Consider the following 15,531-nt stretch of genomic DNA (forward strand, 5'->3'; position numbering starts at 1 on the left):
ACATTGGACAAAAACTGACCCATCTAAAGTACTTGAACTATAGTATTCCCAGTCAATATTTGGAAAGTTAAATTCCCCCATAACAAATACCCTTGCTCCTCTCCAGAATCATCTTCGCTATCCTTTCCCTCTACTTCTCTGGAACTATTTGGCAGCCTACAGAAAACTCCCAACAGGGTGACCTCTCCTTTCCTATTTCTAACCTCAGCCCATACTACCTGAGCAGGTGAGTCCTCAAACTGTATTTCTGCAAATGTAATACTGTCCTTGACTAACAATGCCACCCACACACTCTCCAACCCCTACCCTTTTACCACCTTCTCTGTTCTTACTGAAACATCTAAATCCCGGAACCTATAACAACCATTCCTGTCCCTGCTCTACCCATGTCCCCGAAATGGCCACAACATCGAAATCCCAGATACCAACCTATGCTGCAAGTTCACCCTCCAACATTCTATTAGTTTTTCTAATTACTTGATGTACCTTTCATAGTTACTTGCTGTACTTGCTTACTACCCTTTTGTGATTCATGCACCAGAACACCCAAATGCCTCTGCATCTCAGTGTTTGGAAATCTTTCACCATTTAGATAATATGTTTTTCCCCTTTTTCTGCTGAAATTGAAATTCAACATTTTCATCAGACTTTTCAGGCATAGTATACTAAGGTACTGGAAACAGTAGAACCCCCTTGGATTTATATGCCTGACAAGAAGCATACATAATTAACATCAAGCGTATTTAAATTGTACTGAAGCACCTCAATGGAAAAGTTAACTTCTATTGAACTGTTAATTTTCAAATTAAAATGTTTTGGCCTCAGGCTATATGCTTAATACAGAATCATAGAGTCCAACGGGTGCAGAAGAGGTCCATTGGCCCATCAAGTCTGCACCAAAAGTCTGTCAGAATTTATACTGTAAATATTAAATTGTATTGAGATATCTATGAGCAAAACATGGTGTATGAAGAGAAGTCAAAATTTATTGCATTTTATCTGTAATTTTAAAATCAAAATGTTTCATAATGTATTTTTACAAAACTTATGAATAAAGGATATTTTACAGAGGAAAACATTGCATCAATTTAAGTATTGATTACTTCCAACAAAATACTTTCTTATCATATTTTTCAAATAAGGATTCACTTTAGTAAATATAACCAAACACAAAAACTAGTCTTTAAAATGACATACAACACACGTGCAATCAGAATTATTAATTTTCATTCTTTATCATATAAATAGATTTCAACTCACAGGTTTGTCGCATCTTTTGGAACTGCACCCATTTCATCCACATCTGAAATGTCACTTTTAATGTTTTCGTTGTATAAAACTTCTCAGCCTTTAAGGTGTATTGTAACATTTTCATCTGCCACTTTCTTACTTTTCTGATATACCATTTCCATGCACTGAAATAAAAAACAAATTTGCTTGCAAAGGACAATAAATAAAAGTGAACATGTGATTTGGAATACAATAACATTAAACTCAGCATAATGTAACCTCTGTTATTTAACTCTAAAGCAGTCATCAACAGAACACAAAGAGGAATAAAAAATAGTAACATAAAAGCACTCCCTCTTTTCCTTCCGTTTACAGAAGCTTAGTGTGGTTTCAGCATGTCTTCAGATCAAAAGTACCTTTGAGTAAAATTGGAGATGCTTTCCCAAAGGCTCATCAATTTTATGGATATCAACTAGATTTTTCTGTAGTTTTCAATTTCCTTCAGATTCAGTTATCAGACTGAACAGATATTAGAAGACTGTACAGTATTTAAATTACAGTGGAAGATGCAGCAACTTCACACTCTGGTGCTCTATCTTAACACCCAGAAGTAGCAAAGCTACTGATGGGTGGCTCTAGACGTACTCTTCAAAGGAAGGTGATGCCACTGTGGTGATGTCAAAGACCCCAGGCTAATGTTCTAAGGACATAGGTTTGAACTGTACCCTGCAGGTGTTGAAATTTTAATTCAGTGAAAGAAAAAAGCTAATCTAATGCTCACGACATAAGCACTATCATTTGTCATAAAAACCTTTCTTGTTCACGAATCCCCTTTAAGGAAGGAAATCCTTAGCAGGTTTGGCCTACATGTGATTCCCAACCTAGACTAAATTTGTTGACTCTTAACTTCCCTCTCAGCAATTCTGGATCAGCTGATACCCACATCCCACGAATGAGAAAAAGAAAAAAATCAGAAATTTGATATGCAGTCCCATATGGTCGGCGATTAAGGTGGTTCACAGATTCCTAGGCTGCCTGCAGTTTCTACAGCCTTGAAGAATCCATGTTGCATGTATATGTTGGGTACATTAGATTATAGCGACTTTTCTTTTTTTGTCATTAATTGGTCCAAGTAGTGGGTCGTGGAAGTGGTTGTTAGACCCTGTTGCGTACCTTTTCTCTGTGATTATTTCTGAGCCTAGATAACCTTGGAAGAAAACATCTTACACGTGTTGTCCACTGACACACTTGAGGTCTTGTGCAACCAGTGGGCACAGCATAGCTGTAGACATTATCTGCCCAAAATGTTTTATTAATGTGAATTTAGGTTTCTTTTAAAACAGTTAATGTTTGCGGCAATGCCCTTTAAGTTGTTAAATGTCAATTAGTTAGTTTGTTTCAGTTGCTCAAAGGACCAAAAATGATACTTCCTTTCAAGTGTGGTTCCTTCGTAAACTAGTTGATTTGTTTGATTTGCACAAGAATATAAAAAGAAACAACTCTCCATGGCATTCTGTGCTGCTATCTGGAAGTTTTGGGAGCTTTATGTGGCAGTCCTCTTCCTTATTCTTCAAGATTTGGCATAACTAATGGGTACTGCAGGATACTACTGGGTGCATTATCCCTGGCCAAAATCAAATTTTAACTTAGATTTTTGTTTCCTTTGAGGATCTGATTTTTGCTGCAGTACTCTCTAGTAGATTATTACTCTTTAATTTGATTTAAACTGTTCATATGAGAAAATGTACACTTATGACATTCCATCCTGCTGTCCAGAAATAGAGGAGGAGGTTTGCCTGTCATCTTTGGTGTGAGGAATTCAACCAGTACCCTTACAGACAGGAATTTGTCATAGTAACAGATCACAAACCAAGGGGATCAAAGGTTATGGGGAGAAAGTAGGAAAATGGAGTTGTAAAGCCTATCAGCCATGATTGAATAGTGGAGCAGATTCGATGGGCTGAATGGTCTAATTTCTGCTCCTATATCATATGGTCTTATACAGAACTGGCTTGGTCATAGAAGACAGCGAATAGTAGTGAAAGGGTGTTTTTCTCACTGGAGATCTGTGTCCAATACTGTTCCACAGGGATCAGTCTGGCAAACCTGTTGTTTATGATATATACAAATGATTTAGAGGTAAATGAAGGTCGTCTAACTAGTAATTTTGCAGATAATATAAAAGTGAGGGGAGCTGCCAATGGTGAGGAAGATTGTCAGAAGATACAGCAGGATGTAGATAGACTGGAGACTTGGGCAAAGAAATGGCAGATGCAATTTAATCTGGACAAATGCAAGTTGATGCATTTTCGAAGGTTGAATGTAGCAAGGAAGTATACAGTAAATGGCAGAACCGTTGGAAGCATTAACATACACAGGGATCTAGTCATACAGGTCCACAGTTCTCTATAAGTGAATAAAGTGGTCAAGAAGGCATTTGCTTGCCTTTATTGGTCAGGCATAGAGTATAAAAATTAGCTAGTCATATTACAGCTGAATAGGCACATTTGGAATACTTTCTACAGTTCTGGTCATTATACCTTCAGAAGAATGTGGAGTCTTTGGAGAGGTTTACCAGAGTGCTGCCTGATTTGGAGGGTATTAATTATGAGCAGAGATTGGACAAACTTGGTTTGTTTTCACTTGAATGTCCAAGGTGACGTGACCAAGGTTAACACAATTATAAGAAACATTGATGAAATGATAGTTGGAATCCTTTTCTCAGGGTAGAAACATCAATTTTCTAAGGGACATCGGTTTCAGGTAAAGGTGGGGAAGTTTAAAGGAGAAGTGTGAGTGGTAACTGCCTGGAATGTGCTGCCAGAGAAGGTAGAAGCAACATTTAAGAGGTATCTTGACAGAGACGTGAATAAGCAAGGAATAGGTGAATACGGATCGCAAAGAGGCCAAGGATTCTTAGTTTAGAAATACATCATGTGTCAGTGCAGGTTTGGTTGGCCAAAGGGCCTGCTCCTGTGCAGTGCTATTCTTTGTTCTTTGTAGTAGAAAATGGGAATAATGCAACAGAAGCACCTTAAAGTCTAATGCATTTAAAAGGTTGGATTGCCATAGGATTTTAACAGCTAAAAAGGTAAAGTAATTAAAATTCTGGGCTTTAGTGATTGCCAGAACACCTAAACAAATGCATGGCTGAGGAGCTGGTGTATGGGAGAAGGATTCACATTTTTGGACCATTGGAATCTCTTTTGGAGTAGAAGTGACCTGTACAAGAAGGACGATTTGCACCTAAATTGGAAGAGAACGAATATACTGGCAGGGAGATTTGCAAGAGCTGCTCGGGAGGATTTAAACTAGTAAGGTGATGGGGGGGGATTGGAACCCAGGGAGATAGTGAGGAAAGAGATCAACCTGAGACTGATACAGTTGAGAACAGAAGTGAGTCAAACAGTCAGGGCAGGCAGGGACAAGGTAGGACTAATAAATTAAACTGCATTTATTGCAATGCACAGGGCCCAACAGGGAAGACAGATGAACTCAGGGCATGGTTAGGAACATGGGACTGGGATATCATAGCAATTACAGAAACATGGCTCAAGGATGGGCAGGACTAGCAGCTTAATGTTCCAGGATACAATTGCTATAGGAAGGATAGAAAGGGAGGCAAGAGAGGAGGGGGAGTGGTGTTTTTGATCAGGGATAGCATTACAGCTGTGCTGAGGGAGGATATTCCTGGAAATACATCCAGGGAAGTTATTTGGGTGGAACTGAGAAATAAGAAAGGGATGATCATCTTATCGGGATTGCATTATAGACCCCTTAATAGTCAGACGGAAATTGAGAAACAAACTTCTAAGGAGATCTAAGCTATCTGTAAGAATAATAGAGTGGTTATGGTAGGGGATTTTAACTTTCCAAACACAAACTGGGACTGCCATAGTGTTAAGGGTTTAAATGGAGTTAAGTGCGTACAAGAAAATTTTCTGATTCAGTATGTGGATGTACCTATCTTTGGGAAATAATGCAGGACAGGTGACTGAGGTGTCAGTGGGGGAGCACTTTGGGGCCAGCAACCATAATTCTATTAGATTTAAAATAGTGATGGAAGAGGATAGACCAGATCTGAAAGTTGAAGTTCTAAATTGGAGAAAGGCCAATTTTGACAGTATGAAGCAAGAACTTTCAAAAGCTGATTGGGGGCACATGTTCGCAGGTAAAGGGACGGCTGGAAAATGGAAAGTCTTCAGAAATGAGATAATGAGAATCCAGAGTAAGTATATTCCTGTTAGGGTGAAAGGAAAGGCTGGTAGGTATAGGGAATGCTGGATGACTAAAGAAATTGAGGGTTTGGTTAAGAAAAAGAAGGAAGCACATGTAAGGTATAGACAGGATAAATCGAGTGAATCCTTAGAAGAGGATAAAGGCAGTAGGAGTATACTTAAGAGGGAAATCAGGAGTGCAAAAAGGGGACAAGTGCAAAAAGTAACTTTGGCAAATAGAGTTAAGGAAAATCCAAAGGGCTTTTACAAATAGATTAAGGACAAAAGGATAACTAGGGAGAGAATAGGGCCCCTCAAAAATCAGCAAGGCAACCTTTGTGTGGAGCCACAAAAATGGGGAAGATACTAAACGAGTATTTTACATCAGTATTTACTGTGGAAAAGGATATGGAAGATTTAGAAAATAGCAAAATAGATGCTAACACCTTGCAAAATGTCCATAATACAGAGGAGGAAGTGCTGGATGTCTTGAAATGCATAAAGGTGGATAAATCCCCAGAACCTGATCAGGTGTACCTGAGAACTCTGTCGGAAGCTAGAGAAGTGATTGCTGGGCCTCTTGCTGAGATATTTGTATCATTGATAGTCACAAGTGAGGTGCCGGAAGACTGGAGGTTGGCTAACGTGGTGCCACTGTTTAAGAAGGGTGGTAAGAACAAGCCAGGGAACTATAGACCAGTGAGCCTGACATTGGTGGTGGGCAAGTTGTTGGAGGGAATCCTGAGGGACAGGCTGTACAAGTATTTGGAAAGGCAAGGACATATTAGGAATAGTCAACACAGCTTTGTGTGTGAGAAATCATGTCTCACAAACATGATTGAGTTTTTTAAAGAAGTAACAAAGAGGATTGATTAGGGCAGAGCGATAGACGTGATGTATAGGGACTTCAGTAAGGCGTTCGAGAAGATTCCCCTTGGGAGACTGGTTAACAAGGTTGGATCTCAAGGAATAAAGGGAGAACTAGCCATTTGGATACAGAACTGGCTCAAAGGTAAAAGACAGAGGGTGGTGGTGGAGGGTTGTATTTCAGACTGGACACCTGTGACCAGTGAAGTGCCACAAGGTTCTGGGTCCTCTACTTTTTGTCATTTACATAAATGATTTGAATGCAAGCATAAGACGTACAGTTAGTAAGTTTGCAGATGACACTAAAATTGGAGGTGTAGTGGACAGCAAAGAAGGTTACCTCAAATTACAACAGGATATTGACCAGATGGGCCTTTGGGCTGAAAAGTGGTAGATCGAGTTTAATTCAGATAAATGGAGGTGCTGCATTTTAGGAAAGCAAATCTTAGCAGGACTTATACACTTCATGGTAAGGTCCTAGGGAGTGTTGCTGAACAAAGAGACCTTGGAGTGCAGGTTCATAACTCCTTGAAAGTGGAGTAGCAGGTAGATAGGATAGTGAAGAAGGCATTTAGTATGCTTTCTTTTATTAGTCAGAGTATTAAGTACATGAGTTTGGATGTCATGTTGCAGCTGTACAGGACATTGCTTCGGCCATTGTTGGAATATTGCGTGCAATTCTGGTCTCCTCACTATTGGAAAGATGTTGTGAAACTTGAAAGGGTTCAGAAAAGATTTACAAGAATGTTGCCAGGGTTGGAGGGAGAGGCTGAACAGGCTGGGGCTGTTTTCCCTGGAGCTTCGGAGGCTGAGGTTTATAAAATTATGACAGGCATGGATAGGATAAATAGATAAGGGCTTTTTCCCTGGAGTCCAGAACTAGAGGGCAGAGGTTTAGGGAGAGAGGGGAAAGATATACAAGAGACCTAAAGGGCAACCTTTTCACACAGAGTGTAGTATGTGTATGGAATGAGCTGCCAGAGGAAGTGATTGAGGCTGGTACAATTGCAACAGTTAAAAGGCATTTGGATGGATATATGAATAGGAAGGGTTTGGAGGCATATGGGCCAGGTGCTGGCAGGTGGAACTAGATCGGGTTGGGATATCTGGTCGGCATGGATGTGTTGGACCGAAGGGTCTGTTTCCATGCTGTACATCTCTATGACTCTAAGTTCCTGGAAGCCATTGGTTGTTGAGTGCATCTCGGAATGGAGTAAAGGAAGCTCACAAGCAGTCTTTGCTTGGGGCAGCTGAAAAATATTGGAGCTTGGAGAAACCCAGAACAGTGTCAATTATTGAAGATTGCTGTCTACAAAGAGATGGCATAGTGCCCCTAAGTAGATACTAGAGTGCAGTCAGGAATCCAGTGAGACATATTATCAAAGGAAGAGATTGAACTACCTGGATGTTAACCATTGTTAAAGGACTAGCTGATGAGGGAGTTAATTAAATTTCAATTTTTCCTAAAAGGAGACAAAGTTTTAATGAAATTTCGTTGCTGAGAAATCTGCAGGTTTTGCCTTAACCACATTTGCTGTAATCTGTGGAATATTTGAATGCAAATTAAATGTAAATTCATGTTTGCACCATGTTGGTCCTGGATATTAGAGTTTAAGTTATTTGGAAAATTGTTGTACTGTTGTAACTTTCTATAGTAAAGTTTAGTTTGTTCAAAACTATGGAATCTTGTGGTTTAATTTTTTTAGTAAGTACATTGTGATTTCAAACTTTGTCTTTTTTAAACATTATGTTACTGGTTCACAGCCAGATAGTAAGATAAATTTGGCAGTCTCATCAGGAATCATAACAATTTTGTTTACAAGCGTATGAAATCAGGTCTGATGATTTTTATTCATTTTCATCAAAGAGCTTCCATAAACACTCACCAAAAGCACCTCCTCAATAAACCATTCGAATAGAAGAAATATGCTTTCTCATACAATTGTGGAGCAAGCTATGAAAATACATTTTAAAGATAAACAATTAACATTTATTTTGATACACAAACATTCTTCTTCATTACAGATTACAGCTATGATTTTAATTTAAGATTAAAGGTGAGTGTGAAGCTTACAGGACTAGTGACAGGTTTACCTGAATTACCTGCTTTGGACCTGAGTCAGTTTTATGCTTACACGTCATTATATTAATGCATCATCTGCTGAGTGGATTGAAGGGGGAGAGTCCCAGACACCAAATGAGGAAAAGGTCCAATTTCCCGCAGTGACTGTATTTTAAAAACATTAAATCAGAAATCTAGTCCAAGAGAGGGGAAGTAATGGGGAAATCCAGAAATAGAGGAGTTGCAAGAATTCCTTTTGGACTCCTGTTCCTTCTGGCTCACATGGAAACCTTAAAAGGACAGAGGGCTGACATTTGACAAAAAATGCATGTGTCAATTTCAGAGATTTTCCTGGAGGGTTTATCTTTGTGAGCTCTAGTGTGTTATGTTACACAATTCTTCACTGCTCACATCATTACGTATGCACTACCTCATTATGGCATTCACCAGTGGCAGAGGCATTTGCCAATTCTGAGAAATTCCAATATTTCAATCATCACTGCCTTGTTCACAGCCCAACTGTGCCCTAAGTTAATCACTGCCAACCACAAATATTCTTCATAGTATATATAGTGATAAGGAAACAAAAGAGAAATGAATCTGACAGCACTTAGATGACACAAGTGACAGATTCTTTGGAAATAGAAGTTCACATTCATAATTGAATTGCTATTTTACATTATCAACTATTTGATCAACTGTCACAGTAACTGCAGCTACAGGTGTCGATTTCAACAGGCTACCGATCCTTTGTGCAATATATGTTAGAAGGCTCTCCAATTAATGCTTTTCTCTATAATTCCTCATATTGCAAGATATCATGTGTTATGGATTAGACCAGACCCTCTCAAAATATTCTAAGAAGGTAGCCTAGATCTCACCATTTTCTTATTTTAAAGGCAAATATAAAGTGTCTGTTTTCGATGCAATGTGACTAGCCAAACTACTTAATATTAAGCAAAACACTATTTATTTCAACACTTTAGTTAAAATACACCCAAAGAAACAGGAAGTTAATCAACTGGAACACTTAACAGACATAAAAATTGTTCTAATATAGTAACATCCCATAAACACAGTCCTCGATAAAAAAAATAAAAGTCAGACACAGATTCTAACATGCAGTTCTCCAATCCAGTAGGAAAAAACATCAAGAGAAAATTCAGAGAGCTTTGCAGCCAAGAGATACTCACTGAAGCTTCCAACCCTTTTTAGATCCTGAAAGCTTCTCCTTAAAGCTAAACCTAAAAAAGGCTAGAAAGCCTGGTCCATGAGAGCCGCCACACCCAGGCTGATTCCATTGTTCCAAATTAAAAAAAAACTAAAGGCACCACAAGCTGTTTACCCATATAGTCTTCAGTAGCTGTCTTGACACCTCTACCTTACAACCTCTCTCAAATAAAACCTGGACAAAATAACCCCTTGAAAGCCATAGCATCATCACACATGTTCAATGTGGGAGCATCACATGTCGGAAAACTCAAAACAGTTTAAAACAGTTTTCTTATTTTAAGGGCAAGTGCCAGGGTGTAATTCGATTGGTCAAACTATCAGGTTTGAAGCAAAATGTGCTTTGTTCATATACTACAGTTAAAGTACAGTCAAAAGAAAAAAAAATTGTCTTAACTGTAACTCTATAAAAATACTTAACAAAATAATAAACTGCTTATTAACTGTTCCAGTATAGTAACATCCAATAAACAAGCCCTTGGCAAAGGCAAAGTCAGTAAAATAGATTGTCTCACATGCAATTCTAGCAGCAGGAGGAAAACCCAAGCTTTTAGCTCTGACAGAGAGAGAGAGAGATAGAGATAGAGATTTACCAGCTTTCACAACTCCAACAGCTACTGAAAGCTAAAACTAAAATCTTGTTCCTGTGGGAGCATGACCCCACCAACTCGGGCCGCTTCCATTTTTCCAAATTTCAAAAAAAGAATGGCCTCACAAGCTTATTGGCTTGAAGCAGACCCCTCTATACCTCTGACTCAACCTCTCTTCATAAAAAAACCCAGGATAAAATTCAGCTCTTAATGCCAGTATATCATCACAACAGATTACAAGGATTATGCAGCACACGCTGTCTGAATAGTACTGCAAGACCACCCCCAAACCAATCCAAGAATTGGAAATTCCATAAACCATAAGACATAGAAGCAGAAATTAGGTCATTCAGCCCATCGAGTCTGCTCTGCCATTCAATCATGGCTGATAGGTTATTCAACTCAATTTTCCTGCTTTCTCCACATAACCTTTGACCCCCTTGGCAATCAAGAACCTATCTATCTCTGTTTTAAATATGCTCAATGACCTGGCCTCCACAGCCTTCTGTGGCAATGAATTCCACAGGTTCACGACTCTCTGGCTAAAGAAGTTTCTCCTTATCTCCATTCTAAAGGGTCTTCCCTCTACTCTAAGGCTGTGCCCTCAGGTCCTAGTCTCACCTGCCAATGGAAACATCTTCCCAATGTCCACTCTGTCCAGGACATTCAGTATTCTGTAAGTTTCAATCAGATTCCCCCTCATCCTTCTAAACCTCAAACAGTCTTCATATGTTAAGCCTTTCATTGTTGGGATCATTCTTGTGAACATCCTCTGGACTTGCTCCAGTCCCGTTATATCCTTCCTGAGGTATGGGGCCCAAAATTGCTCACAATACTCTAAATGTGGTCTGACCAGAACCTTATAAAGCCTCAGAAGTACATCCCTGCTTTTATGTTCTAGTCCTCTCGAAATGAATGACAATATTGTATTTGTCTTCCTAATTACTGACTCAACCTGCACGTTTACCTAAAGAGAAACATAGACTAGGACTCCCAAGTCCCTTTGCACTTCAGATTTCTGAATTTTCTCCCCATTTAGAAAATTGTCCATTCTTCTACTCTTCCTACCAAAGTGCATGACCTCACACTTTCCCACATTGTACTTCATCTGCCACTTCTTTGTCCACTCTCCCAACCTGTCTACATCTTTCTGTAGCGTCCCTTCCTCAATACCACCTGTCCCTCCAATCACCTTCGTATCATCTGCAAATTTAGCCAGAATGCCCTCAGTTCCTTCATCTAAATCATTAATGTATAAAGTGAAAAGTGAAAAGTTGTTGGTCCCAACACTGACTCTTGTGGAACACCATTAGACACTGGCTTCCATTCTGAGAAGGACCCTTTTATCCCCACTCTCTGTTTTTTGCCAGGCAATCTTCTATCCATGCTAGTACTTTGCCTCTAACAGTATGGACCCTTATCTTATGCAGCAGCTTCCTGTGCGACACCTACTAAAGGCCTTCTGGAAGTCCAGATAGGTAGGCTTCATTGGCTCTCCTTGGTTTAACCTGCTCATTACTTCCACAAAGGATTCTAACAGATTTGACAGACAGGACCTCCCCTTAATGAAACCATGCTGACTTTGTCCTATTTTACCAAGCACTTTCAAGTACTCAGAAATCTCATCCTTCACAATGGACTCCAAAATCTTACCAACGACTGAGGTCAGGCTAATCAGCCAATAATTTCCCGTCTTTTGCCTTACTCCCTTCTTAAACGGGAGGGGGTAGGTTACATTAGCAATTTTTCAGTCGTCTAGAACCTTCCCTGATTCCAGTGATATCTGAAAGATCACTACTATGGCCTCCATTATCTTTTCAGCTTTCTCCTTCAGAACTCTAGGATGTGGCACATCTGGTCCAGATGATTTATCCACTTTCAGACTTTTCAGTTTTTCTAGTACCTTCTTTTTGGTGACAGGCACCATACTCATCTCTGCCTCCCATTTTCTTGAATGTTTGGGATATTACTCATGTTTTCCACCATGAAGACTGCCGCAAAGTACTTATTCAGTTCCTCGGCCATTTCTTTATTCTCAATTACTACTTCACCAGCATCATTTTCCAGCAGTCCAACATCCACTTTTGCTTCTCTTTTGCCCTTTATATATCTAAAGAAACTCTTGCAATCTTTCCTAATATTATTGGATAGCTTAACTATCATATTTAACCTTTTCACTCCTTATTTCTTTCTTCATTGTCCTCTGTAGATCTTTGTAGGCTTCCCAATCCTCTGGCTTCCCATTGGCCTTCACCACGCTATATGCTTTCTCTTTTGCTTTTATGCCCTGACTTCCCTGGTCAGCCATGGTTGCCTCATCCTACCTTTTTTGCTTCTTTTTTCTCAGGATAAATTTTTGCTGTGTCTCTCTTCAGCAGGCCTATCATTTGCTTCAAGATGGCCCTGGTGGAAGAATGGATGCACCGTATCTACACTTGGCCTTGGCCAGGATTTGCATAATGGAGTTATCAACCATGGTTGCAAAGGGTAGCCCTTGTAAGGTATCTAGCCCTTGAAAGGAAGAGGGAACTTGAGAGTTCTCAGGATATTGGCATCCTGGCAGCTTCCAGGACACATAGCACATACCTCTAACATGCGGTACCAATGATAACAGATGATTTGTGCAATGAAGAAATGGGACCTTCTGTTATTGGTGAACTGAGCTGTGTTATGATATGGCACTCTTAGCACAACCGGTGTGCAGCCTACAATGCACTGAGAGAAACCAGGAATCAGGCTACTTTGGATTGGGCAATGTATAAACATCATCACAGAAAAATTAGATGAAGTAGTGTGATCTGTCACAAACTGCATTGCTAACAGCCTTGATACATCTGAGCGTTAAGAATCGAAAGATCCCACATATTCCCAAAAGGATCACTGGAAGCAGTTAGTTGCATAAAAGTTTAGTGTATCTATCACTTGATGGCCACCAGGAGAAGATGGACACCCACATCTTCAGGTCACAAGTCCCACTCCAGCAGATGGCAAAGTTCCGTGATGATGTTCCAATCATCCTCAGTCTACGGTAGCAATGTTCCTCATATTGAGGAAATTGCATATAATACAATAGACTCTGGGCCTTCCCAACCCTACCATACCCTGAGAGGACTGTCAGCTGTGACTTCTGCACGTGGAGGCTGTTTGACACCTGCTGGAAGTTGATGCTGGCCCTAGGCTTCCTGCTACATGTATTCCTCTCCCATTTCTCTGTGCTATGGTTGTGCCATGGCTACAGTGATGATGGTCCCTGTTGCAGCTGGATGCATTGGTCATGGTTCCAATTAATATATGAGAAAAGGCAGTACATTAATCATAGATCACTTTAGCCTTCATGTAGAAAGTCAGATCAGCAGAAGCATCTGCAAGGAAGAATTCATAAAGTGTATTTAGGAGTGTTTCCTCGAACAATATATTGTGGAATAAACATAAAGAACTCGGGATGCAAGAAAACAAAACAAAAAACACAGCGCGCTGGAGAAACACAGCAGGTTTGCCAGCATCTGTAGAAAGAAACATTAACTCTGTTTTTGTCTCTACAAATATTGCCAGATCTGCTGTGTTTCCCCAGCAGTTTCTGTTTATCCTTAATATATTGTGGATCCAACCAGGAATCAGGCTACTTTGGATCGGGTGATGTATAATGAGATAGGCTTAACAAATGATCTTAGAGCAAAAGATCCTCGAGGAAACAGTGACCACAGCATGGCAGAATTTAGCATTCAGTTTGAAAGAGAGAAACTTGGGTCAGAAACTACTGTACTAAACTTAAATAAGGGTAATAACAAAGGAAGGAGGGTAGAGCTGACTGGAGTGGACTGGGAAATTTGTTTAGCAGATATCTGGTCGGCATGGACAAGTTGGACCGAAGGGTCTGTTTCCGTGCTGTACATCTCTATGACTCTATGACAAAGACAGTTGAGCAGCAATAGCAAATGTTAAGAAAATAATTCATTTGGGCTCACAACAAAGATATATCTCAATGATAAAGGAGGATCCTGGGAAGGGAAAAGCCAACCATATTAATAAAAGAGGTTAAGATTAGCATTGAGGAAAATTTTAGATTCTACTATAAAGGATGCAATTGCATAGCATTTAGAAATACATAACATGATCAAGCACAGTCAGCATGCCTTCAATCAAGAGGAAATCATGCCTGACAAACATATTTGAATTCTTTGAGGTAGCAAGCAGGACAGATAAAGGAGAAGAAGTGGATATAAGGTACTTGGATTTCCAGAAGGTGTTTAAAAAGGTACCACATGTCAGGCTATTTAATAATGTAAGGATCTATGGTGTTGGAAGTAATACATTAACATAGGTAGAGGATCAGCTAACTAATAGAAGACAGAGACTGGAAAAGGGAAACAGTTTCAGGATGGTAACCTGTAATTAATGGAGTGCCACAGGATCAGTGCTGGGGCCACAATTATTAACAATATAAGAATAGCTTGGATGAGCAAAGTGAATATATTATAACCAGTTTGTGGATAAAAATAGGTGAGACATTGACACAAATAGACTGCAGGGGAATATAGGCAGGTTAAGCAACTTGCAAAAAACCTGGCAAGTTGAATATAATATGGGAAAACATGAGGTTATACACTTTGGCAGGATAAACATTTGAATATTGCTTAAATGGAGAAAGACTGCTGAAAACTACAAAACAGGAAAAGGGATTTGGGAGTCCTCATGCATAAATCATAAAAATCAAGCATCCAAGTTCAGCAGGTAATACTGAAGGCAAATGGAAATGTTGGTCTTTATTTCAAATGGAATGTCGTTTAAAAATAGGAAAATCTTGCTCAAACTGTATCAGTCACGGGTCAGACTATAGCTGTAATATTGTGAACAGTTTTGGACCCCTTGATCTTATTTGAGGAAAGATACATTTTAAGACAGTCCACAATAGGTTCACTAGGTTGATCCTGGGTATTGTTATAAAGCAGAGGTTGATGCCCCTCGGAAAACTAAAACTGAAGCACCTAAAGTGGAGCACCCCTTCCCATAATCTGTAAAAAGAATGTGAAAAGTGGTGTAACCTTTTTTTTAAGCAATTTCTAGTGGTTAAATAAAATAAACACCTGACACTCGCTTTAAAATCAACAAGTAACAATTTATTTATCTAACTCTAACAGTGAACAAATTAACTAAACTATTAACAAACTGAATAAATCCCTTCTAACTGCTAATTATTCCTGAATAAAGCAAGAGTCTAATGGTATGTTGTTCCAATAAATACAACTCCCACTCATATAAAACAAAAATAAAATCTAGTCTCTCAAAATTACAGCCAAGTTACATGTCTTCTGGAATGCTTTGGAATGCAACGATT

General features: G+C 39.4%; 1 protein-coding gene across 1 annotated transcript in view; it reads right to left on the reverse strand.

Annotated features, from left to right (window-relative positions):
• The window catches only part of LOC140466611 (F-box and leucine-rich repeat protein 13-like), a 155,082-nt gene that overhangs the window by 126,441 nt on the left and 13,110 nt on the right, over positions 1 to 15,531 (reverse strand). The window contains exons 5-6 of the mRNA XM_072562059.1: positions 8,201 to 8,268; positions 1,261 to 1,415 (exon numbers count right to left, since the gene is read on the reverse strand). Coding sequence (XP_072418160.1) covers positions 1,261 to 1,415; positions 8,201 to 8,268 — 223 coding nt within the window. The remainder of the gene's footprint in view (positions 1 to 1,260; positions 1,416 to 8,200; positions 8,269 to 15,531) is intronic.

The sequence above is a fragment of the Chiloscyllium punctatum genome, chromosome 44 (genome assembly GCF_047496795.1).
Source record: "Chiloscyllium punctatum isolate Juve2018m chromosome 44, sChiPun1.3, whole genome shotgun sequence".
Lineage (NCBI taxonomy): Eukaryota > Metazoa > Chordata > Chondrichthyes > Orectolobiformes > Hemiscylliidae > Chiloscyllium > Chiloscyllium punctatum.